Source organism: Pristiophorus japonicus, chromosome 9, assembly GCF_044704955.1.
Source record: "Pristiophorus japonicus isolate sPriJap1 chromosome 9, sPriJap1.hap1, whole genome shotgun sequence".
Classification (NCBI taxonomy): domain Eukaryota; kingdom Metazoa; phylum Chordata; class Chondrichthyes; family Pristiophoridae; genus Pristiophorus; species Pristiophorus japonicus.
In genome coordinates, this window is record NC_091985.1 from 143,512,746 (window position 1) to 143,538,723 (window position 25,978).

The following is a 25,978-nucleotide window of genomic DNA, read 5'->3' on the forward strand; positions in this document are numbered from 1 at the left end:
GGCTTACATAAACTAGGCTTGTGTTCCTTGGAATATAAAAGGATACGGGTTATTTGAGTTTTTGGGGGATTTTAGGGTAAAGAGAAACATTATTCACTGGTGGGGGAGTCTAGGACAAGGGGACATAACCTTAAAATCAGAGCCAGGCGAGGAAAGAAGTTAGGAAACACTTCTTCACGCAAAGGATGGTAGAAGTGTGGAATTTTCTCCAACAAAAAGCAGCAGATGCTAACAATTAATACTTTCAAATTTGTGATCGATAGATTGTTGCTAGCCAAGGGTATTAAGGGATATGGATCTAAGGTGGGTGGATGGAGTTAGAATACAGATCAGCCATGAACTTGTTGAATGGCGGAACAGGCTTGAGGGTTTGAATGGCCTACTCCTGTTCCTTTGTTCCTATGATATAGAAAAAAAAGCAGGGTAATGGAACTAAGTGCATAGCTCTTTCAGAGAGCTGGCACAGGTGCAATGGGTTGAATGGCTTTTGTGCTGTAAATCTATAAGTCTATAAATGCTCTTTGAATGGCTATGTATTCAGTCGGATCAGAAATAAAAATGTCAGATTGAAACACTTTGAACGTAAATTAAATAATTCTTAGATAATTTCATGTAACATTTCTATATATTTAATTGTTGGCTGGCTGTGTTTTGTAGTCAACAGATTAAGACAAATTGATGTCCTATTGTGATACATAATACCTACATATTCAGATTGTGTCTTCAGGTCCTCCGGACAGCTTATGACCCCTGGCGGCGAAATATATAGGTAATGGTATCCTCCTGGTAGAATGCATTCTGTGTTAAAATAAGGACAAGTAAAAGACACTCATTTTCACATTCTAGGTAATAAAAAAATTAAAATAGAAAACTTAATATTTCAATCATTATCACTAAGAATTGCTAGTAAAAAAGGATCAGCGATTCAAACAAATGTGCAATGGTAATGGTTGGATGTGGCTTTGAGTTCCCGTTCTCAATAACATCATTGTGGCAGCCCAGGCATGAGGCTGGATAGGGGGTATGTATTAGCTGAACAGATCTAGGCTATTCCCTAAAGAGTGAGTGAAAATTGGAGAGAAACTTGTCCCAAGATAACATTCAGGCACTTCCCAGCTGCTGTCTCAGCCCAAAACTGCAGAGGCCTGGAGCAAGTCATCCACCTGTCCTCTTGGCTGCAGTTATCATGTGACCCATAGTAACTAGAAAATAAAGGGAGAAACTCACCTTTGAAAAATAAAACAGTCAAAGGACAAATGTTACAGAAAAAGTATGATTTAAAAAAAAAATCTGGTGTATAGCTGAAAATGAGGAATTATTTTCAGAGGGAATTATTTTTACAATTCTGTTGCTTCTTCCCTGCTGGGTGCTACCAGCAGGATCACAGCTGCCATAGCGCTTCTGTGAATATGCTCCATACTGGAACTGGAGGTAGTCACAGAGCTTGAAAAAAAAAGCACTTTTGTTTCATTTGCATTGAAAATATATTCTGAATTCTTTACTGAATTATAATAAAAAAACATTCATAATAAAGAAACCTATAATTTCAGGTGCTGCATTCAATTCAATAACTGCATATTGTGTTTATCTAATGAATGTACACTTCAGTGCATTCTGTGTGAAACAGGTTCTTTTGGAAAAGTGGATTACAAGATGTGTAGGAAGGATATATAATGCAATGGAAAACAGGCTTCAATTGCAATCATAAACTACAGTTGAGTTTTGAGTGGTTAATATGTAAATTATCTGAATCTTCAGATAGATGCCCTTAGAAGGAAGCTATCATTTTTTTATAATCCATAAAAATTAAAATCTTTGTAGTAAAACTTTAAAATTTCTGGTACCACACAGTTCCAATTTTATTGTGCAATGGTGAGTATGTAATACTCATCATCTTGTACCCCTTTAAATATTTTGTACAAGCTTTTAAAGTTTCCAAATTGATATGTAGAAGTACAGTTTGCTGAAGCAAATAGTTTGCAATTTGTGTCTAATGAGATTGGTTTTAAAATAAATGTTTTAAAAAACTTATAATAGAGGTATTCTATGAAAATGAAACTTTAAAACTGATTTATTAAGGTCCTCGGAGCTGGATTTTCAGCTTTTGAGATTTCGGGGGCGGTAATGGCAGCAGAGTACCGCCTGATACTGCCTGGAAAAAGTTTGCGCCCTTGTGTGCAAAATTTGGCAAAATAAGAGATTCCATGATCAGGGGTGCAAAATCAGGGGTTACACAAGGAAGCTTTTGAGCCCCAGCCGACAATCGCAGCATTAAAAAAGTGTTGTTGAATTAAGGAACTTCATTGCGCCTGAATGCCCTGCAACATAACACAAGAACATAAGAACATAAGCAAGAGTAGGCCTTACGGCCTCTCGAGCCTGCTCCGTCATTTAATACGATCATGGCTGATCCGATCATGGACTCAGGTCCACTTCCCTGCCCACTCTCCATAACCCCTTATCCCCTTATCATTTAAGAAACTGTCTATTTCTGTCTTAAATTTATTCAATGTCCCAGCTTCCACAGCTGTCTGAGGCAGCGAATTCCACAGATCCACAATCCTCGGAGAAGAAATTTCTCCTCATCTCAGTTTTAAATGGGCGGCCCCTTATTCTAAGATCATGCCTTCTAGTTCTAGTCTCCCCTATCAATGGAAACATCCTTTCTGCATCCACCTTGTCAAGCCCCCTCATAATCTTATACGTTTTGATAAGATTAACCCTCATTCTTCTGAATCCCAATGAGTAGAGGCCCAACCTTCTCAACCTTTCCTCATAAGTCAACCCCCTTCTCTCCGGAATCAACCTAGTGAACCTTCTCTGAACTGCCTCCAAAGCAAGTATATCCTTTCGTAAATATGGAAACAAAAACTGCACACAGTATTCCAGGTGTGGCCTCACCAATACCCTGTAGAACTGTAGCAAGACTTCCCTGCTTTTATACTCCATCCCCTTTGCAATAAAGGCCAAGATACCATTGGCCTTCCTGATCACTTGCTGTACCTGCATACTAACTGTTATGTATGGAGAAAGAGTCAGATTGAACACTGTGAGGTCAAAGTAAAGTGTGACCGTAGTCTTTTATTGCAGGTGTCAAGAGTGCCTCTCCAACCTGTGAGGCCTCCTTAAATACCTGGGCTCCCAAGGGATATGGGATCCTTTGGGACTCCAGGGGATGAGCCCTCTGGTGGCTGTACAGGGTAAATACAAGTTTACATATATAACAACGCTCCCCCCCACCCCCCACAAATTCAATAGTGTAACTATTTACAGTGTGAGTTGATCTGGTGCCCTTCTTGCCCTGGTTGATTGTCTCGGTGTGAAAGCTGGTATTGTTGAATCATTTGCTGGACCCTTGCTGGGCTGCTGTGCAGCTGGCCTTGCGTGGCTGCCTGGTGTGTTGGGTCCTTTTGGGCTGCTGTGGATGATGGGTTCTGCTTCGTGGTCAACCGTGGTGCCAGTTGCCATTGGTGTGTATGTTGGGGGATCAAAAAAGGTAGGGTCCAAGGTGGGTTGCTCAGGATAGTCCGTGAATCTGAGTGTGATTTGGTCCAAGTGTTGAAAATTTGACCCGAAACACCCTGCTCCCCTCTTTGTCCACGACAGTGCCGGGAAGCCACTTGGGACCTTGTCCATAATTCAATACAAATACAGGATCATTGATTTCAATCTCGCGTGACACATTTGCGCTATCATGGTATGCACTTTGTTGAAGCCGCCTGCTCTCTACCTGTTCATGTCGATCAGGGTGAACTAACGAGAGCCTTGTCTTAAGTGCTCTTTTCATGAGCATTTCAGCAGGTGGGATCCCAGTCAGTGAGTGGGGTCTCGTGCGGTACCTAAGCAGGACTCGGGATAGGTGAGTCTGTAGTGAGCCTTCAGTTACCCTCTTTAAGCCTTGCTTGATGGTTTGCACTGTTCTCTCTGCCTGACCATTGGATGCTGGTTTAAACGGGGCAGATGTGACATGTTTGATCCCGTTACGGGTCATGAATTCTTTGAACTCCGCACTGGTAAAACGTGGCCCGTTGTCGCTCACCAGAACATTGGGTAGGCCGTGTGTTACAAACATGGCCCGCAGGCTTTCAGTAGTGTGGCGGACGTGCTAGCCGACATTATCTCACATTCAATCCACTTGGAGTACGCATCTACAACCACAAGGAACATTTTACCCAAGAATGTGCCTGCATAGTCGACGTGTACCCTAGACCATGGTTTGGAGGACCAAGATCATAAACTTCGCGGCGCCTCCCTGGGTACATTGCTTAACTGTGAGCATATATTCCATCTGTGAATGCAGGACTCTAACTCCGCATCGATACCGGGCTACTACACATGGGATCTGGCTATCGCTTTCATCATTACGATGCCTGGGTGGGTACTGTGGAGGTCATTGATGAAGATGGGTACTGTGGAGGTCATTGATGAAGGTGTCTCTGCCCTTCTTGGGAACCACTACTCGATTGCCCCACAGAAGGCGCAAAGATGAAATGTATAGACATTTCATCTTTGCGCCACCGGAATGGCTTTATCTCTTCCTGCATTTCCACTGGGACACTGAACCAGCTCCCAATGGAGCAGACAGTTTTTGACTAGAGATAATAAGGGGTCCTGGCTTGTCCAGGTTTTGATCTGCCGGGCAATGACGGGTGATTGCTCAATCTCAAATGCTTCCATAACCATGGCTAAATCTGCGGGCTGCACCATTTCCACCCCCGTGGTGGGCAATGGCAGCCTACTGAGAGCATCAGCGCAGTTTTCTGTGCCTGGCCTGTGGCGGATGGCGTAGTTGTATGCGGACAATGTGAACGCCCATCTCTGGATGCGGGCCAATGCGTTGGTATTTATCCCTTTACTCTCGGGGATATGAGTGGCTTATGGTCAATTTCCAATTCGAATTTTAGCCCAAACAGATATTGATGCATTTTTTTTACCCCATAGACATACGCTAACACTTCTTTCTCAATCATGCTGTTGGCTCTCTCAGCTTTAAACAGACTCCTGGATGCATAAGCAACCAGTTGCAGTTTCCTGAAATCATTAGCTTGTTGCAATACACACCCAACGCCATATGACGACGCAACACATGCTAGTACCAAATGCATGGATCATACAACACAAGCAATTTGTTTGAGCATGACACTTTTCTTGCTTTTACTGTGGTGTCCTGCACCGTACTACAAACTCACACGAGGCATGTACTGCAGACACAGTCACCACGTGACCTTAACTTTTATTCCCAGGACCAAGGAGTGCTGACCCTGGATGGGACCACCCCTTTTATACCTGGAAACCCAGGTGAGGAGTGTCTCCCACAAGTTCACCCCCTGTGTCAGGGTGTGCATTTCTAGGGTATAAGTACAGTGTACAGGAGTTGCATGAAGGTTACAGTTACATGAAGATTACTGTTGCATGATGGTTACATACATGACATCACCTCCCCCCTTACGTCTTTTTGTGTCAAAGGTTAAGTCTTTCAGGTGGTCGACGCTCTCTCGTGGAGCGCCGCAGTTGTGGCTCTGATTGCTGAGCCTGGCATGCGTCTCTGTCACTTGAGGTGATTCCGGCCTGTCCGGGCTGGCCGCAGGGAGTGTGCATGCTGTGGATTGTCCTCGTTGCTCGTCCACTGGCAGTGGTGTGGGTGACATCTCATGCTCTTCTTCAGGTTCCTCCGTGTCTATGCTGAACCTTTTCTTTACTTGGTCCAAGTGTTTGCGGCATATCTGCCCATTGTTTAGTCTGACCACTATGACCCTATTCCCTTCTTTGCCAATTACTGTGCCCTCAAGCCACTTGGGTCCCAAAGCATGGTTAAGAACAAATACCGGGTCATCCATTTCTATACACCTCCCCCTTGAATTTCGATCATAGAACTTGGTTTGGGACTGGCGCTTGCCCTCAACAATGTTTGCTGGGCCTGGGTGAATGACGGACAGCCGCCTTTTAAGCGTGTGTTTCATGAAGAATTCCGCTGGCGGGACTCCCGTGAGCGAGTGCGGGCGGGACTTGTAGGCCAGCAGGAGGCCCGATAGGCGGTACTGAAGGGAGGGTCCTTGGATGCGTAGCATGCCCTGTTTTATGACTTGGACCGCACGTTCCGCCTGGCTATTGGAAGCCAGCTTGAACGGCGCTGTCCGGACGTGTTTGATACCATTCCCCGACATAAACTCCTGGAATTCATGGCTGGTGAAACACGGGCCATTGTCGCTGACCAGGATGTCCGACAAGATGTGGGTCGCGAAAACCGTACGCAGACTCTCCACGGTGATGGGTGTGGTGCACGAGTTTAATATGATGCACTCGATCCATTTCGAGTATGCATCGACAACGATCAGGAACATTTTCCCCATGAACGGGCCCGCATAGTCTACGTGAATACATGACCAAGGCCTGGAGGGCCAGGGCCATGGGCTGAGTGGGGCCTCCCTGGGGGCATTGCCTAGCTGGGCACACGTCGTGCACCTGCGAACCCAGTGTTCCAGGTCTGAGTCAATCCCCGGCCACCATACATGTGACCAGGCAATGGCCTTCATTAACACGATGCCAGGGTACTCGCTGTGGAGTTCCCTGATGAATGCTTCCCTGCCTTTCTGGGGCATGACTACCCGGCTGCCCCATAGCAGGCAGTCGGCTTGGATGGAGAGCTCATCCATCCGTCTCTGAAACGGTCTGACCTCCTCGGGGCACGCTCTGTGTGCAGGCGCCCATTTTCCAGTCAGGACACATTTCTTTCTCATGGATAGGAGGGGGTCTCTGTTTATCCAGAGTTTGATCTGGCGGGCTGTGATGGGGGAGCCTGCGGTGTCAAAAGCCTCAACGGCCATGACCATCTCAGCGTTTTGCTCCGCTGCCCCCTCGGTGGTGGCCAGTGGGAGCCTGCTGAGCGCGTCAGCGCAATTTTCGGTGCCTGGCCGGTGCCATATGGTGTAGTCATACGCAGCCAGTGTGAGAGCCCATCGCTGTATGCGAGCTGACGCATTGGCATTGACAGCCTTGCTGTCAGACAACAGGGATGTTAACGGCTTGTGGTCCGTCCCTAGTTCGAACCGTCTACCGAAAAGGTACTGGTGCATCTTTTTCACACCGTAAACACAAGCGAGTGCTTCCTTTTCGACCATGCCGTATCCACGCTCTGCCTGGGAGAGTGACATGGAGGCATAAGCCACCGGTTGGAGTCGGCCATCGTCATTACCCTGCTGCAACACACACCCAACCCCGTAGGACGATGTATCGCATGTTAAAACCAGTTTTTTTACAGGGGTCATACAAAGTCAACAGTTTGTTAGAACACAGCAGGTTCCTCGCCTTATTGAAAGCCCGTTCTTGACAGTCCCCCCAAAGCCATTCACAACCTTTACGCAGGAGCATGTGTAACGGCTCCAACAATGTGCTTAAGTTCGGCAGAAAGTTCCCAAAATAGTTCAAAAGTCCCAGGAATGATCGCAACTCCGACGTGTTGCTGGGCCTGGACGCTCGGCGGATCGCCTCCGTTTTTGATTCAGTGGGCCGGATCCCGTCTGCGGCAACCCTCCTGCCCAAAAACTCGACCTCTGGGGCCAAAAACACACACTTGGCCTTTTTCAGCCGCAAGCCTACCCGGTCCAGTCGGCGTAGCACCTCCTCCAGGTTGTGGAGGTGTTCCTCGGTGTCTCGACCCATTATAAGGATGTCGTCTTGGAATACGATTGTTCCAGGAATGGATTTGAGCAAGCTTTCCATGTTCCGCTGAAAGATAACTGCCGCTGAACGAATGCCAAACGGACACCTGTTGTAGATAAATAATCCCTTGTGCGTCGTGATGGTGGTCAGAAGCTTGGATTCTTCAGCCAGTTCCTGAGTCATGTAGGCCGAAGTGAGGTCCAGCTTCGTGAACAGCTTGCCACCTGCCAGCGTGGCAAAATGGTCCTCCGCTCTCGGGAGTGGGTATTGGCCTTGCAGCGACACTCGGCTGATGGTGGCTTTGCAGTCGCTACAAATCCTGACCGAGCCATCTGCTTTAAGGACAGGAACGATGGGACTTGCCCAGTCGCTGAATTCAACGCCTGAAATTATGCCCTCTCTGAGCAGCCTGTCCAATTCACTTTCAATTTTCTCACGCATCACATACGGCACCAGTCTGGCTTTGTGGTGCACTGGTCTGGCGTCCGGAGTGATGCGTATCACTACTTTAGTGCCCTTGAACGTTCCGACACCGGGTTGAAACAGTGGCCCGAATTTTTGTAGGACCTGTGAGCATGAACTTCGCTCCACAGATGAAATGGTGTGCACATCCCCCTATTTCCAATTCATCTCGGCTAGCCAACTCCTCCCCAAGAGCGCGGAGCCATTTCCCGGGACGATCCAGAGTGGCAGCCGGTTCTGTGATCCATTATGTGTTACCACCAAGTTTGCACTGCCTAGCACTGGGATGATCTCTTTGATGTACGTCCGTAGCTGCATGTCAATGCATTCCAGTTTGGGCCTGCTAGCTCTGTGTGGCCATAGTCTCTCAAATTGTTGGGCGCTCATAAGTGACTGGCTAGCTCCGTATTCCAGCTCTATGCACACCGGGATGCCATTCAATAAAACTTTCATCATCATGGGTGGCGTTTTAGTGTATGAGCTGTGGATGTCAGCCATGTGAACCCGCTGAACTTCAGTATCCATGGCTTTTCCCCAGGCATCATCCTGCATTGCAGACCCCTCGTCTGGTTCCTCTGTCTCGCAGATTAGCCTCGCCACAGCCTTTATGCACATGCTGGCCAAGTGTCCGCTGATGTTACAAATCCTACAGGTAAAGTGTTGGAACCTGCAGCTTTTCGCAGTTTGTCTACCCCCGCATCTCCAGCATGAGCTGAGATTGTTGTTAACAAAGGGACTGTTACCAGGCATTCCTCTCTGATTGCCCATTTGGTTGTTTCTAAGCACTCTGATGGTGGGTGTTAATGGTCCCATCGCGGGACGCATTGTTCCTCGTGATGGCGTGAATTGCCGATCCCCTTTCCATTGTCCCTGTTGCGGGCCCACCCTAGAGTCTGTTGCTGCCTGGGCGGTTTCAAAATGCCCTTGCCTGCCTGCGGGGCCCATCGCCACGTTGGGACCAGGGCTGCGCGTGTAAATTAGCTTGGTTTCCTCTTCCCCTGCCATGAAGGTCTGAGCTATCAACGCCGCCACTTCTAAAGTCAAGTTCTTGGCCTCTATGAGCTTCCTGAAAATTTTGGCATGATTAATGCCCTTAACATCTCCCCCCTGCAGGCATCTGTGGACTTAGAGACTGGCCAAGCACCGCAGGTCCGCAACGAAGTCCGAGATGTATTGTCCCTCCCGATGCTGGTGTGTGTAGAACTGGTGCCGGGCCATGTGTACGCTACTCGCCGGCTTGAGATGCTCACTGATCAGCTGGCTGAGCTGTTCAAAAGGACTTGTCCGCTGGCTTTTAGGGTGTGAGCAGGTCTTTCATCAGCGCATACGTCTGTGGTCCGCAGCTGGTCAGTAGATGCGCCCTCTGCTTGTCAGCCGCTGTCGCTCCCAGCCAGTCCTTCATGACAAAGCTCTACTGGAGTCTTTCCACGAAGTCGTCCCAGTTCTCACCCACACAGTAACGTTCCCCTGTGCTACCGGTGGCCATCCTCGTGGTTCGGTGATTCCCGTTTCTCGTCGCCAAATGTGGTGTCCCTGCACCGTACTACAAACTCACACGAGGCATGTACTGCAGCCACAGTCACTACGTGATCTTAATCTTTATTCCCAGGATCAAGGAGTGCTGACCTTGGGTGAGACCTCCCCTTTTATACCTGGAAACCCAGGTGAGGAGTGTTTCCCACAAGTTCACCCCCTGTGGTCAGGGTGTGCATTTCTAGGGTATAAGTACAGTGTACAGGAGTTGCATGAAGGTTAGTTACATGAAGATTACCGTTGCATGATGGTTACATACATGACATTTACAAAGGCATTTTCTTGGCTTTTGCCCCAAACCCATTCGTCCCCTTTTCATAGTAAGACATGCAGTGGTTCTAACAGTGTGCTAAGACCCGGTAAGAAGTTACTAAAGTAGTTCAGAAGTCCCAGAAACAATAGCAGCTCCGTCATGTTCTGTGGCCTCAGTGCATTCTCGATTGCCTCTGTCTTCGCGTTGCCGTCCGCCGCAATCCTCCTTCCCAAGAACTCCACTTCAGGCACCAGGAAAACGCACTTTAACCTGAGCCCCATGCGGTTGAGTCGACTAAGAACCTCCTCCAGGTTCTGCAGATGCTCGACTGTGTCCGACCTGTGACCAAGATGTCGCCCTGGAAGACCACGGTGTGCGGGACCGACTTCAGAAGCTTTCCATGTTTCTCTGGAATATCGCCGCCACTGATTGAATTCCAAACGGGCATCTGTTATAAATAAAAAGATCTTTGTGCGTGTTGATGCAGGTGAGGCCCTTCGATGATTCCTCCAGTTCCTGCGTCATGTAGGCTGAAGTCAGATCCAGCTTCGTGAACGTCTTTCCTCCTGCCAGCGTTGCAAAGAGGTCGTCAGCCTTTGGTCATGGGTATTGGTCCTGCAGGGACAAACGATTGATAGTTACTTTGTAATCACCACAGATTCTGACGATGCCATCTCCCTTGAGGAATGGGGCAATGGGACTGGCCCACTCGTTGAACTCGATCGATGAGATGATGCCCTCTCTTTGCAGCCGGTCTAGCTCGATCTCTACCCTTTTATCATGTATGGTACTGCTCTCGCCTTGTGATGGATGGGTCGCGCCCCCGGAATTAGGTGGATCTGCACTTTTGCTCCTTGGAATTTCCCAATGCCTGGTTCGAACAGCGAAGGAAATTTGTTTAAGACCTGGGCACACCAAGTGTCGTCAGCGGACGATAGCGCTCGGACGTCATCCCAGTTCCAGCGTATCTTTCCCAGTCAGTTCCTGCCGAGCAGCGTGGGACCATCACCCGGTACCAGCCAGAGTGGTAGCTTGTGTACCGCTCCATCGTAGGAAATCTTTACGGTAGCACTGCCAATTACGGGAATCAGTTCTTTTGTGTAAGTTCTTAGTTTCATGCGAACTGGAGTTAAGACTGGCCTTGAGGCTTTGTTGCACCACAATCTTTCGAAAGTCTTTTTGCCCATAATGGACTGGCTCGCACCCATGTCCAGCTCCATTGACATCGGGAATCCATTTAGTTCAACATTCAACATTATCAGGGGACAAATCATGGTGAATGTGTGCACCCCATGTACCTCTGCCTCCTTGGTCAGAGGCTCTGGTTCGTCGTGATCCTCCGTGGATCTGTCCTCTGCAACATAGTGGTTTGCAGGTTTAACAGGATTTGTAGCTCGCCTGCACATACGTTGGCGGTGTCCCATTGTTCCACAGTCCTTGTAAACATACCCTTTGAATCAGCATGAATGGAAACGATGATCACCTCCACAGCGCCAACAAGGTGTTAATGGCCTTGCATTCATCACCCTTGACGATGGACTGTGAGACATCTGCGGATGTGCAGCTGCAGGAATGTGTGACCTGCCCTGTACGTTGCGATTCGAAAACAACATCACTTTGTTCACAGTACTTGTAGCAGCACTTGTGTGCTGGGAGATTTGCTTAGTATTGTCACTGGTGGCAATGAGCGCCTGGGCTATCGCTATGGCCTTACTCAAGGTTGGGGCCTCTACAGTCAAAAGTTTGCGAAGTATGGTTTTGTGGCCATTGCCAAGTACGAAAAAGTCTCCGAGTATGTGCTCCAAATGTCCTTCAAATTTGCAATGTCCTGCAAGGCATCTTAGCTCGGCAACATAACTCACCACTTCCTGGCCTTCAGACCTTTTGTAGGTGTAGAACCGGTACCTCATCATCAGAACGCTTTCCTTCGGATTCAAATGCTCTCAGACCAGTGTGCACAAATTGTCGTACAATTTCTTTGTGGGTTTCGCTGGAGTGAGCAGATTCTTCATGAGGCCATATGTTGGTGCCCCACATTCGGTGAGGAGGATCACCCTTCGTTTGGCAGCGTTCTCTTCCCCATCTAGCTCATTGGTCGAGTCGCTCCACAAAAGTTTCCCTATCATCTCCCTCCGAGAATTTCTCCAGGATGCCCACTGTTCTCTGCAGCTTTGGGTTCGCTATCTGTATCTCATCGCCAGTTGTTATGTATGGAGAAAGAGTCAGACTGAACACTGTGAGCTCAAAGTAAAGTGTGACTGTAGTCTTTTATTGCAGGTCTCCAGAGTGCCTCTCCAACCTCTGAGGCCTCCTTAAATACCTGTGCTCCCAAGGGATTATGGGATCTCTTGGGACTCGAGGGGATGAGCCCTCTGGTAGCTGTACAGAGAAAATACAAGTTTACATATCTAACTCTAACCTTTTGTGTTGCATGCACAAGTACCCCCAGGTCCTGCTGTAGTGCAGCACTTTGCAATTTTTCTCCATTTAAATAATAACCTGCTCTTTGATTTTTTTTCTGCCAAAGTGCATGACCTCACACTTTCCAACATTATACTCCATCTGCCAAATTTTCGTCCCACTCTCTTAGCCTGTCTATGTCCTTTTGCAGATTTCTTGTGTCCTCCTCACACATTGTTGTATATTGTATGGTTTTATTTTGGTGGGAGGAGTTTTTGTTACTTTGTTGCATTAAAATTTATGATTCATCCTTTACCATTGGTGTCTTGTGTATCATTCCAACGTTCATCGGCAATGTGCCTTTATGGGGGCACATAGCATGGCCAGTATTAGCTCCATCCCTCAGTTTCCTCCATTTAGGAGAACCAGTCCATTATGAGCTGGTGACGTGCGATTCTTGGTCTGGCAAAATCTCCACGCTGCCTCCCCCGTGGAAGGTATAGCTATCCAATGGGGCCTCGCCATGTTCCTCCAGCTCTCCTCATGAGATGGGCATGCAATCCACACTGGCAATGCTTGGTCCCTCATGATGGCCAAGTTGTGCAACATGCAGCACACCTTTTGGAAGTGCAGCCTTCTCACACACTGCTCCTCAGAGAGCTGGAGGTATGAGCGTTGGTGCTTGTAAGCCCATGGGGGGGTAAGCCCTCCTCCCCAGACGTCTTCGGCCTCTCCTCATCCGTGGGCCGACATGCCAAAGAGCCCTTCTTCTAGCTTGACACCACCTGGCAATAGCATGGAGCATGAGACGCTGTCAAATTAGTAATGCCCCCATTAAATTCTCTCACTAAAGTTGTAAGGGCACTGTACTGGCAGATAAAAGTGTTGTTTGCAAGTCGGAGTTTCTCGCAGCGTGATGTGCGCAACTGTTGCAGTCAATGTGACCTGCAATTTAGGAGCCTCATCCCTGCATTTAAATATGCTGCCAATACCGTCTACTGCACCCTGGGAACACCTGGTTTTTCAGACGGTTCCTGGGATAGGCGTTAAATGAGGCATTAGGGCAGCATTTTGCATCCAGGGTGGTAGCAGAGCATTGCACGATGATTGACATCATGATCTCAGTGAAACTAGAGTGCGGGACGGTAAGATTTTGTGCCACCGCAAACCATGAGCCGAATTTGCCGGCTGGGCGGTAAAAGCTGGACGCCCGGCGTTACGCTTAGAAACACATTTAGTACACCCCTCCGGGGCTCAAACTGAAGCACAGCCAAGCCGAAAATCCAGCCCTTAAGGTATTAAGGTGATAAATTGTGATATTACCTTGTTGAATATTTGGTTCAAACCACAAGAATAAAAATCTAAAATAAACCTATATTGAACTTACCAATTCTCCTCCAAAACATCATTAGTACTATTAAGCAGAGTACAATTTAATATTTATAATAACTTCATTTGAAGATTTTTCTTCCACCCAGCGATAATAGCAGTGACTGTGCATCAAATACAGTAAATGGATGGAAGATACTGTTAGATGCAGGTGATTACTAAAGGAAGTTAAGAGCCTGTTATGTTATAGTTACTGGTCTCAGAGCTCTCTTTCTATGGAGGCAAATGGAACCGACTGGCCCAAGTGACACTGCCAGCTTCTGCTTTGCTCTCTACACAACACGACAGAGCTCTGTGTATTCATGTTTTAACTCACTGGCCTCTGAATGCCAGACACATTTTTAATATTAAGAGAGCTGACAATAAAAAAAGGCTTAAGGCAGAAAAATGAAGCTGGATTCGAATACAAGCTGTGTAGTCTATGTGGCATAATCATTCTGTTTCCTTTTTAACTCGGGCTCAATTTAAATTTGAATCACGAGGCTCAGCAAGCGTATGCCATGCCAATTTTAATATCATATCCTTTTTGAAGATGCTGAGCATTTACTAGAAATGGGGCATGGGAAAAGAGCAAGATGATGGCTGGATAGGTGATGGAGAAAAGCCTGTGAGACTCGAATTGGTTTTTAATGAGGTGTTATATTGAGTGAGATGACCAGATGTAGCATGTTAACTACAGAACTGACATAAAATTGCATTTGCAGCTAGCAGCTTGAAGTGTTAACTAATGTCATGATTATAGATTAATATGAAGTAAGCACTTTAATTACTACAGTCCAGGACACAATGCAATATATTTGGAGAGATTTTCCAACTGATTGTAAACATTTAATTGGGAATAGTGTTATTTATAAGTGCAACTGGTATGGCAAAGCACAGAAAAAGTATAAAGATCCAGAATATGATGATTTGGCACTAATAAAAACCCTGCCATTAGATTTTGCTCTCATTTTGCCGTAACTGTTTGTCAATCGGGCAAGATAAATTAGAAAGTTATTTAGTGGATTACAGTCTTTTTGGAATTTCTCTCAGCTGATATAGAAATGGATCCTAGTCCCAAAATATTCTTGTAAATACCATAGTTTTTCGGAGATCTGAAAACCCACTACTATTAGATTGCAGATTAAATGATAGACTTTTCTGGCACCAATCATAGTAACTTACTTATTGCACAAAGTGTCAAACAATTGCAGTTGATTTTTATGTTTCTAATTTTAATTGTATTTTTTTCCTTATATTAGGTTCTACGTTCCATGATTTATTCCTTGGTCTTGAGAAAAGATGGGTGACCAATCCCAAGCCTAGGCCTCTTCTAATAGTGCTTTTATGCCACTTTCACGGAGTAATGAAAAAATGGCCTAAGAAGGCAAACCCGCCTATGATTTCCTCTTTCCCTGTGGAGTAGGAAGCAGCCTCCACTTTGCACCTGGCACAATGTTACCACTTTGTTTGTGACACTTATCTTGAATGCAAACCCATTTCAGTACTCCATGCTTCTAAATAACAATGTTTTTCGTAAGTGCGTGATAGAATTGTGCAACAGATTACCAGTGGAGGTGGTGGAACAGAAAGCCATGGCAGGAATTAGACAAAGACCAGACGAATTTCTATTCGGGCAATTAGGTCTAGAATCACAGTAAGGATGCTTTGGAAGGACTGGTTCCATGGTTCAATGGTTTTCTCCTGCCCAAAACATTATTATGTTACAAATAAGAACATAAGAAATAGGAGCTGGAGTAGGCCATTTGGCACTTCGGGCCTGTTCTGCCATTCATCAAGATCATGGCTGATCTTCTACTTCAACTCCACCTTTCTGCACTATCCCAATATCCCTTAATTCCCAAAAATGTATCGACCTCCGTCTTGAATATACTCAACAACTGAGCATCCACAGCTCTCTGGGGTAGAGAATTCAAAAGATTCACAACCCTTTGAGTAAAGAAATGTCTGTTCATCTCAGTCCTAAATAGCCTACCCATTATTCTGTGATTGTGACCGTGTTCACTTACTACTAAGGGGATCAAGGGGTATGGCGAGAAAGCAGGAATGGGGTACTGAGGTTGCATGTTCAGCCATGAACTCATTGAATGGCGGTGCAGGCTCGAAGGGCTGAATGGCCTACTCCTGCACCTATTTTCTATGTTTCTATATTCCACAGCCAGAGGAAACATTTTCCCAGCATGAACCCTGTCAAGCCCCTTAAGAATTTGATATGTTGCAATTAGATCACCTCCAATTCTTCTAAACTCTAAGGAATATAGGCCTAGTCTACTCAAACTCTTCTTATAGGGCAGTCCCCTCATCCCAGGAACCAGTCTAGTGAACCTGCGCTGCACTCCCTCTTAGGCAAGTATGTCTTTCCTTAGGTAAGGAGACTAGAACTGTACACAGTACCCCAGGTGTGGCCTCACCAATGCTCTGTATAATTGTAGTAAGACTTCTTTACTCTTATACTCTAATCCCCTTATAACAAACATACCATCTGCTTTCCTAATTGCTTGCTGTACCTGCATGTTAACTTTCTGTGATTCATGTACAAGGACACAAAGGTCCCTCTGAGTGCAAACATTTCCCAGGCTCTCACCATCCAAAAATATTCAGTATTTTTGTTTTTCCTACCAAAGTGGATAACTTCACACTTCCCCACATTGTATTCCATTTGCCATGTTTTGCCCACTCAGTCAACCTGTCTATATCTCTCTGCAGCCTCTTTGTATCTGCCTCACAGATACTTTCCCATGTAACTTCATATCATCAGCAAACTTGGATACGTTATACTCAGTATTTTCATTTAAGTCATTAATATAGATTGTAAATAGCTGAGGCCCAAGCACTGATCCTTGCGGTAGCCTGCTAGTTACAGCCTGCCAACCTGAAAAAGTCCCGTTTATTCCTACACTCTGTTTTCTGTCCATTAACCAATCCTCAAACCATGCTAATATATTACCCCCAATACCATGGGGCCAATATTGGTGAAGGCCAAGGGCCGCCCACAGGACCGCCGATGGCCGCTGAGATACCTGACGGTACTTTGGGTGGGAGTTTCGGCAAAAAGTTCCTTGAAAGGGCGCCCAGCGGCAAAAGAGGGACTTATGCCGTCAATCTGGGCAGCAGCGGGCGGGAGCTCCCAATCTCGGCGGCAAAGGCTCTTGCCGCCCAAGTGCCACCGAGGATGGAGTCAGGCCCACGGAGGGTCGAAGAGCTGAAAAGAAAAATCAGTGCAAAAAAAAACTGTAACACCTTCAGGGAACCCATGCAGGTAAGTCGCTGTAAGAATTTAAAAAAAATGTTCACTAACCTTTTTTTGCAGGTCTTCATACCTACCGTCGGGGATAGACCAACCTCCACGCAGCGGTCCTTCCCCGTTCTGGCGTCGACTCCCGCCCGCACCAATCTGGCATCTCGGCAGGCGGGAGATCTCTTGCTCCACTTGGCCGCCTGCTGACGTCAGCGGGCGGTTCCCAGCGGTTCTCCCCTCCCGCCTGCTCCAGCCCAAGTGCAAACTGGCACAGGGTGGAACCCGAAATAGGAATGTTGGCAGATCTCGGCGGCAGTCAGTGGTAAGAGTTCGGCCCCCAAGAGTCATAATTTTGTGTAATAACCTCTTGTGTAACACCTTATCGAATGCTTTTTGAAAATCCAAATACACTACATACACTGGTTCCCCTTTTTCCATCCTACAGGTTAAATCTTTGAAAAACTCCAACAGATTTGTCAAACACGATTTCCCTTTCATAAAACAATGTTGACTCTGCCTAATCATATTATGAGTTTCTAAGTGCACTGGTACCACATCCCTAATAATAGATTCTAGCATTTTGCCTACTACTGATGTTAGGCTAACTGGCCTATAGTTCCCCGTTTTTTCTCTGCCTCCTTTCTTAAATAGCGGGGTTATGTTTGCTACCTTCCAACTCTTGGGGACTGTTCTAGAATCTATTGAATTCTGGAGATTAATATCAGTGCATCCACTATCTCTGCAGCTAGCTCTTTTAAAACCCTAGGATACAGGTCATCAGATCCAGGGGATTTGTTGCCACTTAGTCCCATTAATTTCTCCAGGCTGGAAATTCGGTACTGCTCATTTTGAGGCGTTATTCCTGGTGGGGCGGTAATTATAGCGCCCTCTAAAAGTTTGCGCCTCTTACCGAGAAATTTGTTTAAATCACACCAACAGGGAAATGGGGCGCTAAATTAGGCGTTCCACAACTCTCTTCGTGTGCTCCAACTGAAAATCTCTACGCTAAAATGGAAGACAGAATGCGCATGCTCCGAAGGCCGCTTTAGATCCCAGGGCCAGCCGATTCTCAAAGGCGTGGTATGATAAGTATGAGAATGCGCAGATCCAACTTTGCACGGGAAAATGGAGGAGCAGGAAGGCTGCCAGCGTGCACACCGCTTTGCAGCCACGGCCGTTGACGCCTTAATAGAGGCAATTGAAAAGAGCTGGAATGTGCTGCAGCTTCGAGGAGGAAGGAGGCCTGTCCCACAAGTTTTCTGCAGGCTTTGGAGGGAGGTGGCCCAGCATGTTTCCGCAAGAAACACGATGGTGCGAACTGCGACAAAATGTTGCAAGAAGTTCAATGACCTAACTAGATCCATCAGGGTGAGTACCCTTTATATTAATGTACCAATGCCATAATGTGAACCTCACTGTCTCACACAATGTAAAGTCTTTGCAATACCTGCTCCTTCTCCATGTGTTGCAGGCCAAGGTCTTGGTTGTTGCAGCCACGCCCTGCGCAGCCAAGCGTCACGCACCTTCTTGTTCCCTACTCAGTCTCACCCCTCCTTGCACTACCCTTTCATTCTTGATATGCATTTGCAAACCTTCTACCTCATCCTTAATCCTAGGTGGCTATTACCTAATCCCACCATTCTCACATGCACTATGCGCAGTCACGCAGATTCAAATGGACATCTGCACACTTCCAGACAGTAAGAGCTATTCTACTATGGAAGGCACATGTGGCATATGATTAGCTGCACACTCACACCTTCTTGTGTTTCTTATTGTAGGCAAAACTGGCTCACAATCGGAGAGAGTACCGGCGCACCGGAGGAGAGGAGCCTGATATATAGAACCTCACGGAGGTGGAGGAGCGAGTGTCCACCCTCATAGGTACAGTCAGTCAATCAGTCATAGGCAATCCCTCGGAATCGAGGAAGACTTGTTTCCGCTCCCAAAGTGAGTTCTTTGATGGCTGAACAGTCTGATATGAGAGCCACAGACCCTGTTACAGGTGGAACAGACATTCATCGAGGGAAGGGGTTGGTAGGGCTGGTTTGCCATGCGCTCCTTCTGCTGCCTGCGCTTGGCCTCTTCATGCTCTTTGCGTTGAGACTCGAAGAGCTCAATGCCCTCCCGGATGTACTTTCTCCACCTCGGGCGGTCTTCGGCCAGAGTTTCCCAGGTATCAGTGGTGATGTTGCACTTTACCAGGGTGGCTTTGAGGGTGTCCTTGTAACGTTTCCGCTGTCCTCCTTTAGCTCGTTTACCATGAAGGTGCTCCGCATAAAGCATTTGCTTTGGGAGTCTTGTATCTGGCATGCGAACTATGTGGCCTGCCCAGCGAAGCTGATCGAGTGTGGTCAGTACTTCAATACTGGGGATGTTAGCCTCGTCGAGGACACTGATGTTGGTGCACCTGTCCTCCCAGGGGATTTGCAGGATCTTGCGGAGATATCGTTGGTGATATATATGGGTACAGCAGTTGGCGCGAAAGCAACCGGCGAAGCAGAGCCCCATGTGGACAGTGACATGTGAATGGCTTTTGGGATTTCTGTGAGATCCATGATGCTTGATAGCAAATGCCCTATCCCCTTTACATATAAATGTCCAATGTCACCTTCTTCTTCCCTCCCTTCCCCCTTCCCTGCTGCTAACCACACTTCTGTTGATTGTACTTACAGATGTTGAGCCAGAAGCATGGCAGCCTGCCCATGAGCCATCAACATCAGCCGACGGGGGAGGTGATGAGGAAAGTGATGACAGTTTGTAGACTAAGCAGGACACTCCATCAGTTCCATCGAGTGGGGGCACCACATCGGTGGAAGAGCTAGAATTCCTGGGCTTTGAAGAGTCTGATGCTCCTGGCCCCAATGGCCTGCAGCAACACACAGCGTGTAAGGTTACACACTTTTTCAGAAGGCACAGAAAGAGGCCATGAACTAAAAGTTGATTAAATTGATTTAATACAAGCTTTTGGAATTGACTGGACAAAGGGAGAAAAGGGGCGCCAGCCTGGGGCAGGTGCTATAAACCAACTGAAGAGCCCCTGAACTGATTGGCTGGAGGTGGAAAACCAATTCTCTCTGGAGACTCCCAAGTCTGCAAGAAACCAGAACAACAAAAAGGACCCCACAAGGTGCACATTTTTGGAGAACGAGGTACTTAAGATAAGGAGTTCTCTTTTGCCTTGTAGCCTCCGTGTGCAAATTGGGGACATCCAGGTCCATCATCGCAGTCAGTCAAACAAGATCACCAAAACAACGTAGCGATCCAAACACATTATCGGGAACCGCAGCTCAGCAGGGGTATTATTCATAAAATGGATATAAATATATGAGCTAGGAGCAGCTCAGGAGGAAGTACGGAAGCAAATGGAAGGGAACAGAATGAATACAGAAGGAACAGAACTGAAGAGAATGACCAGAAGAGGAAACAACGGTCAAGAAACCAATGACCACGAACATTACAATCCACGATTACAACTACGAACTGGACGGGTGATTGTATGTCTTCAGTCAATTCTCTCAGAAGTCTAGTTCTGTAGTTTTTAGTTAGTTTTTGCTTAATAAAACTGACAACTGGGTTAAGCCTCAATTTTGTGGCACGTGTTGTCCTTTCGTATAATTCCCGAGGTCTACAAATCAAGGTAGAGTGTAAAACAAACATCCTACAAGTGCGAGGGGTAGCTCGGGGGCCAGCTTCCCGGAGGGTGAGTCAGCCCATGAGTCTTGCTCAGAGACAATCAGACTTGGAGGCTATGACCAGAGAGTTCATGCAAATGCACCGCGAGCTTATGGGTGCATTGGAAAGGGACCCGCAGAGCATGCATACACTTGCTCTGAGGTTGGGAGAGGCTGCTTCAAGCATTGCCCGTGCCTCTCAGCAGTCCAACGAGCCTATCCTTGCCCACTTACAGAGGGAGATGAACTCAACGAGAGACAAGGGAGTCCCAGAGGGGATGGCATGTGCCATGGTTGACGTGGCAGCAGCTATTGCATTACAGGCCCAAGCCACTCAAGGACTTCGTGATGTGATGCTGTCAATGATTACTGGCATGAACTCTCAGACTGCTGCGTTTCAGGCTCAGTTTGCTTTGAGTCAGTTGCAGAGTGATGCCATGCAAACACTGACTGCTGCCATCCTCTTTGTGTTCCCCTTAGTCCAACGCGGAAGTGATGGTGCCAAAGCAGGCCAGCAATGTGTGCTCACCCATCTTGCTCCGGATGCTGAGGCTGCACTCTGGGGGAGTGGTAGTGGGCCGCTGGAAATAGAAGGTGCTGTCCTTGCTCAAGATGACAGCATTGCAGCTCCCACCACTGCCACTCCGTATTTGCACCTGCTGTGGTCCACACCCGAGCCATCCGAGACTGCTACTGCTGATACTGAGGTGATTCTGCAGCCAGACCTTCGAGGCCCAGAGCTGGTCCAGGGCAACCTACTAGGCCATTTGTACTGTCTCCCTTACACACACAGCAGCTCTCAAGCAGCCTTGCTGCAGGCACTGAGGCAACATTAAGGAGGAGCAGTAAGCGTGGGAGGGGGGTTAAAGTAAGAGGTGGCAATGCTACAGGAAGTCTGACGAAAGACTTCGGCCACCATGGACAAATGTCCTCATTGTGTAAATAATGGTGGTAAATGTTATTACATTTTTGGCTGCATCCTATTGTTGTAAGTGTGTGTGCCTAAGATGCCACATGGATGCTGCTGTGTGATGACTAATGGAAGGGGCCTTTGTCCAGACATTGTTTAAGTTGAAATTTTTTATTTGTTGCTGGCGAGGGGTTTTGTTGTGTTGTTTGAGGCCACTCTTTTGATGTCATTAATAAAATTTAACTTGGGACTGTTTTGCATTGGCGTCTTGTGTATGAATATGGACTTTCATGGAGACGTGCCATTATTGTAGCACATAGTGTGGTCAGTATTAGCTGCATCCCTCAGCTTCCTCCATGTAAGACAACCGATGCATTATGAGCTGCTGATGTGTGGCTTTTGCACTGGCAGCATTGCCATGCTGCCTCCACCATGGCTGCTGCTCCTCCTCCTGGTGTGACTGGCCATTCGGGGCCTCGCCAGGCTCCGGTACCTCTTCCTCCTGAGGTGGGGCTGCAATCCTGACTGTCAAAGCTTGGCCCCTCATTATGGTCAAGTTGTGCAGCATGCAGCACATCACAATGAATAACGACACCCGTGAAGGGAATTATTGAAGGCTGCCTCCAGAGTGGTCCAAGCATGGGAAATGCTGCTTGAGCACCCCTATTGTCTGCTTGATGATAGAAACATAGAAAATAGGTGCAGGAGTAGGCCATTCGGCCCTTCGAGCCTGCACCGCCATTCAATGAGTTCATGGCTGAACATGCAACTTCAGTACCCCATTCCTGCTTTCTCGCCATACCCGTTGATCCCCTTAATAGTAAGGACTACATCTAACTCCTTTTTGAATATATTTTGTGAATTGGCCTCAACAACTTTCTGTGGTAGAGAATTCCACAGGTTCACCACTCTCTGGGTGAAGAAGTTTCTCCTCATCTCGGTCCTAAATGGCTTACCCCTTATCCTTAGACTGTGACCCCTGGTTCTGGACTTCCCCAACATTGGGAACATTCTTCCTGCATCTAACCTGTCTAAACCCATCAGAATTTTAAACGTTTCTATGAGATCCCCTCTCATTCTTCTGAACTCAAGTGAATACAAACCCAGTTGATCCAGTCTTTCTTGATATGTCAGTCCCGCCATCCTGGGAATCAGTCTGGTGAACCTTTGCTGCACTCCCTCAATAGCAAGAATGTCCTTCCTCAAGTTAGGAGACCAAAACTGTACACAATATTCCAGGTGTGGCCTCACCAAGGCCCTGTACAACTGTAGTAATACCTCCCTGCCCCTGTACTCAAATCCCCTCGCTATGAAGGCCAACATGCCATTTGCTTTCTTAACCGTATGCTGTACCTGCATGCCAACCTTCAATGACTGATGTACCATGACACCCAGGTCTTGTTGCACCTCCCCTTTTCCTAATCTGTCACCATTCAGATAATAGTCTGTCTCTCTGTTTTTACCACCAAAGTGGATAACCTCACATTTATCCACATTATACTTCATCTGCCATGCATTTGCCCACTCATCTAACCTATCCAAGTCACTCTGCAGCCTCATAGCATCCTCCTCGCAGCTCACACTGCCACCCAACTTAGTGTCATCTGCAAATTTGGAGATACTACATTTAATCCCCTCGTCTAAATCATTAATGTACAATATAAACAGCTGGGGCCCCAGCACAGAACCATGCGGTACCCCACTAGTCACTGCCTGCCATTCTGAAAAGTACTCATTTACTCCTACTCTTTGCTTCCTGTCTGCCAACCAGTTCTCAATCACGTCAGCACACTACCCCCAATCCCATGTGCTTTAACCTTGCACATTAATCTCTTGTGTGGGACCTTGTCGAAAGCCTTCTGAAAGTCCAAATACACCACATCAACTGGTTCTCCCTTGTCCACTCTACTGGAAACATCCTCAAAGAATTCCAGAAGATTTGTCAAGCATGATTTCCCTTTCACAAATCCATGCTGACTTGGACCTATCATGTCACCTCTTTCCAAATACGCTGCTATGACATCCTTAATAATTGATTCCATCATTTTACCCATTACCGATGTCAGGCTGACCGGTCTATAATTCCCTGTTTTCTCTCTGATGTTGCGGGTGGCCGCATGGCTGTCATTGTAGCGATGCTCTGTTTGTGTGGTGGGGTTGCGGAGGGGGGTCGTTAGCCAGGTGGCTAGGTCATATCCTTTGTGGCTGAGCAGCCAGCCGCACCCTTCCCGTGGTGGCAAAAACATTCGTGGCACAGTGCTCTCACGCAGGATGAATGCATCATGTCCGCTCCTTGGATAGCGGGCATTCACTGCGAAGATCCGTTGCGTGTGGTCGCATGCCAGCTGCAAGTTCAGGGAGTGGTAGCCCTTTTGGTTTCTGAATACCTCGGTGTTCTTGAATGGTGCTTGCAAGGCCACATGTGTGCAATCAATCGCTTCTTGAACCCTCGGGAAGCCTGCAATTCTGGCAAACCCACATAACCACTCATTCTGGTTATCCCTGCTCATTGGGAATATTCTGACATCCATTCAGCAGGCGTAGAGAGCTTTTGTGATGTCACGAAGGCAGCGATGTGCAGCGCATCGAGAGGCGCTGCATATGTCCCCTGCTGCAGCCTGGAAAGAGCCAGAGGCACAGAAGGCCAGCGCCACAGTGACCTTCACTGCGACGGGCAACGCAGTCTTGGTGCCGATGTGAGGCTGCAGGTCTACCTGTAGGAGATGGCATATGTCTGTCAGCACTTCCTTTCGGAAGCGCAGCCTTCTCACACACTGCTCCTCAGAGAGGTGGAGGTATGAGCCTTGCTGCCAGTAAACCCGTGGGGGGTAAGGCCACCTGTCCAGACATCTATGGTCTCTCTTCATTCATGGCCCAACATGGCCAACAACCCTTCTATCTTGACGCCGCCTTACGAGCATAGAGTAGGTGAGGTTGGCGAGCTAGCAATGCACCCATTAAATTCTTTAACTGAAGTTGTAACGACCTGTATTGTCAGATAAATCTGTCGCTTCAATGTCAGAGATTCATGCACCGTGCTCTGATGAAACATTGCATTCAATGTGACCTCCGATTCATATTCTTCCTCTTCCCTTTAAATAAGCTGCACATATCGACAACGGAAGATGGTACCATCTGGTTTCTCTGACGATTAGAGGTGGACGCTAAAAGATGAGGCCGCACCTAATTTTGCAAGCGGGGCGTTAGCGGGACGTTGTACGACGACCGACGTCAGGATCTGATTGAAAGTACACAGCGAGGTAGTAGCATTTTGCTCCACTGCAAAACTGGCAGCAAATTTCCCAGCGGGGCACTGCATGCTGCGTGACTGGGCGGTAAGCAATTCGAGATGCATTACTGCCCCTCCAGGATGCTAACTGAGGCAATACACAACCAAATTTCCAGCCGTCTTTATTTATACTGATTTCTTTAAGTTCCACATTCTCTCTAGGCCCTTGGTTCCCTATTATTTCCAGAATATTTTTTGTGTCCTCTACTGTGAAGATAGATACAAAGCATTTGTTTAATGTCTCTGCCATTTCCTTATTGCCCATTACAATTTCTCCTGTCTCTGCCTCTAGTGGGCCATGTTTACTTTCACTAATCTCTTCCTATTTACATACCTATAGAAATGTTTACAATCTTTTTATGTCTCTTGCTAATTTACTTTCATATTCTTTTTTCTCTTTCCTTATCAATTCCTTGGTCCTCCTTTGCTGAATTCCAAAATCCTCCCAACACTCAGGCCTACTACTCTTTTTGGCAAAATTATAAGCCTCTTGCTTTGATCTAATACTATATTTAACCTCTCTTATTAGCCATGGTTAGACCACTTTTCCTGTGGGGTTTTTGTGCCTTAAAGGAATGTATATTTGTTGTAAATTATGTATTAATTCTTTAAATGTTAGCCATTGCTTGCCTACCATCATACCTTTTAATGTAGTTTCCCAATCTACCTTAGCCAACTCGTCCCTCATACCTACTTAATTTGCTTTGTTTAGATTTAAGACCCTAGTTTCGGATTTAATTAAATCACTTTCAAATTCAATATACATTTCTATATTATGGTTACTCTTCCCTGAAGGCCCCTTTACTATAAGGCTATAATGAGCAGGGATAACCTTTCACATTGCACAATACTAGATCTAAAATAGCCCGTTCCCTAGTTGGTTCCTTGACATACTGATTTAAAAAACTATCTTGTATACATTCCATGAATTTGTCTTCCACACTATTACTTCAAATTTAGTTTGCCCAGTCTATATATAGATTAAAGTTCCCCTTGATTACTGCATTACCCTTGTTACATGCACCTCTAATTTCCTGATTAATACTCTTCCCTACATTACAACTACTGTTTAGGGGCCTATACAAAACTCCTACCAATGTTTCCTGCCCCTTGCTGTTTCTTAGCTCTACCCAAACTGATTCTACATCTTAGTTTCAGAGCTAAGATCCTT

At 46.9% G+C, this 25,978-nt stretch overlaps 1 protein-coding gene across 1 annotated transcript in view; it reads right to left on the minus strand.

Moving 5' to 3' along the window:
• The window catches only part of cfap61 (cilia and flagella associated protein 61), a 445,137-nt gene that overhangs the window by 127,147 nt on the left and 292,012 nt on the right, over positions 1–25,978 (minus strand). The window contains exon 23 of the mRNA XM_070889895.1: positions 707–798. Coding sequence (XP_070745996.1) covers positions 707–798 — 92 coding nt within the window. The remainder of the gene's footprint in view (positions 1–706; positions 799–25,978) is intronic.